The sequence below is a fragment of the Microtus ochrogaster genome, chromosome 2 (genome assembly GCF_000317375.1).
Source record: "Microtus ochrogaster isolate Prairie Vole_2 chromosome 2, MicOch1.0, whole genome shotgun sequence".
NCBI classification, from domain to species: domain Eukaryota; kingdom Metazoa; phylum Chordata; class Mammalia; order Rodentia; family Cricetidae; genus Microtus; species Microtus ochrogaster.
Window position 1 is genome coordinate 16,026,855 of NC_022010.1, and position 2,873 is coordinate 16,029,727.

The 2,873-nt window shown below is 45.3% G+C and overlaps 1 protein-coding gene across 1 annotated transcript in view; it reads left to right on the plus strand.

The window, feature by feature from the left end:
* Acad10 (acyl-CoA dehydrogenase family member 10) overlaps positions 1 to 2,873 on the plus strand; it is a 40,009-nt gene that overhangs the window by 5,239 nt on the left and 31,897 nt on the right. The window contains exon 2 of the mRNA XM_005344469.2: positions 528 to 730. Coding sequence (XP_005344526.1) covers positions 544 to 730 — 187 coding nt within the window. The 5' untranslated portion in view covers positions 528 to 543. The remainder of the gene's footprint in view (positions 1 to 527; positions 731 to 2,873) is intronic.

The following is a 2,873-nucleotide window of genomic DNA, read 5'->3' on the forward strand; positions in this document are numbered from 1 at the left end:
TTGAACTCACAGAGATCCGCCTGCCTCTGCCTCCCGAGTGCTGGGATTAAAGGCGTGCGCCACCTCTGCCTTTTAATCCCAGCACTCCAGAGCAGAGGCAGGCAGAGGTCAGCCTGGTCTACAGAGCTAGTTCCAGGACAACCGGGGCTACACAGAGAAACCCTGTCTCTAAAAAAACAAGAAAAAATGAGGTTACAAGGTAATCACATCTGCAGTTCTGATGGGTTACTCTGGCTGATGAAGGAGGAAGGTTGGAAGGAGGATTGAGAAGAGGTAGAGAGGCTTTCAAGGTCCCTGAAGAGAAGGTGGGAGGCGGAGGTGCTCTGGAGGAAAAGGGATTGAGGAGATTCAGGGCTCAATTTCCCTTTCTATGGATGTAGATGTTGAGGAGTGAAGGTCCCCTTGGTGGAGTCATCGAGTCCAGCTGTGTGGGGTTCAAGTGCTTGTTGAGCATCAGCTGAGGCACGTGGTGACGCCTCTAGCTCTGGGAACTGGATCAAGCTGCTCTATACCTTCCTCCCACACAGCCTGTGCCCCCCCGCCATGAGCGTAAGGTGGCTTTTCCAGCCGTCTGCTCTCCACTGGGCATGGAGGACTGCTGCCTTGAGAAGTATCCTGGGCAGGCAGCGGGGAGTCCTGCGCTGGACACATTCTGGAGGCCACAGCTACAGAGCAGTCATTTTTGACATGGGCGGAGTTCTCATTCCTTCTCCTGGAACCGTGGCTGCTGGTGAGCTCAGTACTCTCAGTTTGGGGGTTGGTGTGGGGAAAGGGGAGGGTAGGGGGACAGACAGGCCCTGGATTCCAATTCTAAGCTCCAGTTAATAGCAGTGTTTGATGCAACGGCTTTGAGTCGAAGTTGTCTTGTCATTAAATTAGGGTTACTCCCTTGTGGGCATTTCATTTCAAACTACCACACCCACAGAACCATTTGATGGAGGCATTTTCGTAATGGAGGTTCATGCTTCCCTGATGACCCTTGCTTGTGTTAATGTGACAATAAACTAACCCAGCACAAAGTCCGTAGTTTATAATTTCTAATCCTTAGAGATTAACTAATTTAAGATGAACTGAATGAAGAAAGAAACAAATCCAGCCATGTGGTGGTGGTTCACTCCTTTAATCCCAGCATTTGGGAGGCAGAGGTAGGCGGATCTCTGAGTTCAAGTCCAGCCTGGTCTACAGAGCGAGTTCTAGGAAAGTCAGGACTCTCACCCAGGTCATATACCTAGTACCGCCATGTTTGTCACTCTGTCTTTCTAGTATCCCATATTCTCCAATTGCCTGTTTTTAATATGTTAATAGGTCACAGAGTTCTTTTCCTGTAAGTTCCTAGTGTTTATATGTATATACATGCGTGTATACATATATATGTATATATATATATACGATTTATTTTATTTTATGTTCATTGGTGTTTTTTGCCCACATGTATGCCTTTATGAAGGTGTCAAATCCCATGGAACAGGAGTTACAGACAGTTGTAAGCTTCCATGTGGGTGCTGGGAATTGAACCCAGGTCCAGTGGAAGAACAGTCAGTGCTCTTAACAGCTGAGCCCTTGCTCCAGCCCAAGTTCCTGATATTTCTTTCTGAACCTTAGTAAGAGCCTTTTGTTATATTGAGGAGCAGCTTTTAATGTTTTTGAAGAATTATTCATCAATTTTATTTTATATGCATTTGTGTGTACCTGCCTAAGTTTATATATATATATACAGGTGTCTATGGAAGCTGAGTTCTCTTCAAGAGCAGTAAACACTCTTAACTACTGAATCATCTCTCTGCCCTCTCATCTTTTGATTTATTTATAATATTTTTGAGATTTTTTCTTTCTTTTCTTTTGAGAAAGGATCCATACTAAAATTTCATTAAAAATACCATTAAAACCATCTGTGTTTTGTTTCCTTTATAGTTGTAGGCTTTCAAGTCTTAGTTAGGAAATTCTTTTCTACTCAGGAGGCAGAGGCAAGTAGATCTCTGTGAGTCTGAGGCCAGCCTGGTCTGCAGAACAAGTTGCAGGTCAGCCAGGGCTACAAAGAGAAACCCTGTCTCAAATAACAAAAAAAAAAAACAAAACCACACCAGCAAAAGGAAATTCTTTTTTAACCAGGTAGGGTGGTTCACACCTGTAATTCTAACACTTGGTAGAGTGAGACAGGAGGATCACTGAATGTTCAAAGCTAGCCTGGGCTACACAGTGAGTTGGATGCCAGCCCGGGCTATAGACCCATCTGTAGCAACATCATTTATGGACTACTCAGGCTAAAAGAATATGAAAGGATGGCTGGGGAGAGAGATCAGTAGGCGCTCCTTTCAGAAGCATGACGCTCTGGGCTGTGTCCTTGGAGTCTGTGTGAAAATGCTGAGTGTGGTGGCCTGTGCTGGCGATACCAGTGCTGGGTAGCTGGAGGCCACAGATCCCAGATGGCCAGCCAGGTTAGCCTGATTAGTGAGCTCCAGTCACAAGCTCTGTCTTGAAGGAGATAGATGTCATTCCTGAGGATGACATCGGAGGCTGTCATCCTGTCTTCACACGTGTGTACACACATGCACACACATATAAATAAGGAAAGCAAAGGACACTTGCTGCTGTGCCCTCCATTTTCAATAGGTTTCAGAATTCTGTGAGTAGACACCATTGACAAAAGTTTCTTGTTTTCCCAGCAAACGCTTGTATCTGTGAACATAGCCGTGGGTGCCTGAGAGTGCAATAGAAAATATGTACACGCACACATGCAGCAGAAAAAATGTACACGCACACATGCAGCAGAAAATATGTACACACACACATGCAGCAGAGAATATGTACACGCACACATGCAGCAGAGAATATGTACACGCACACATGCAGCAGAGAATATGTACACGCACACA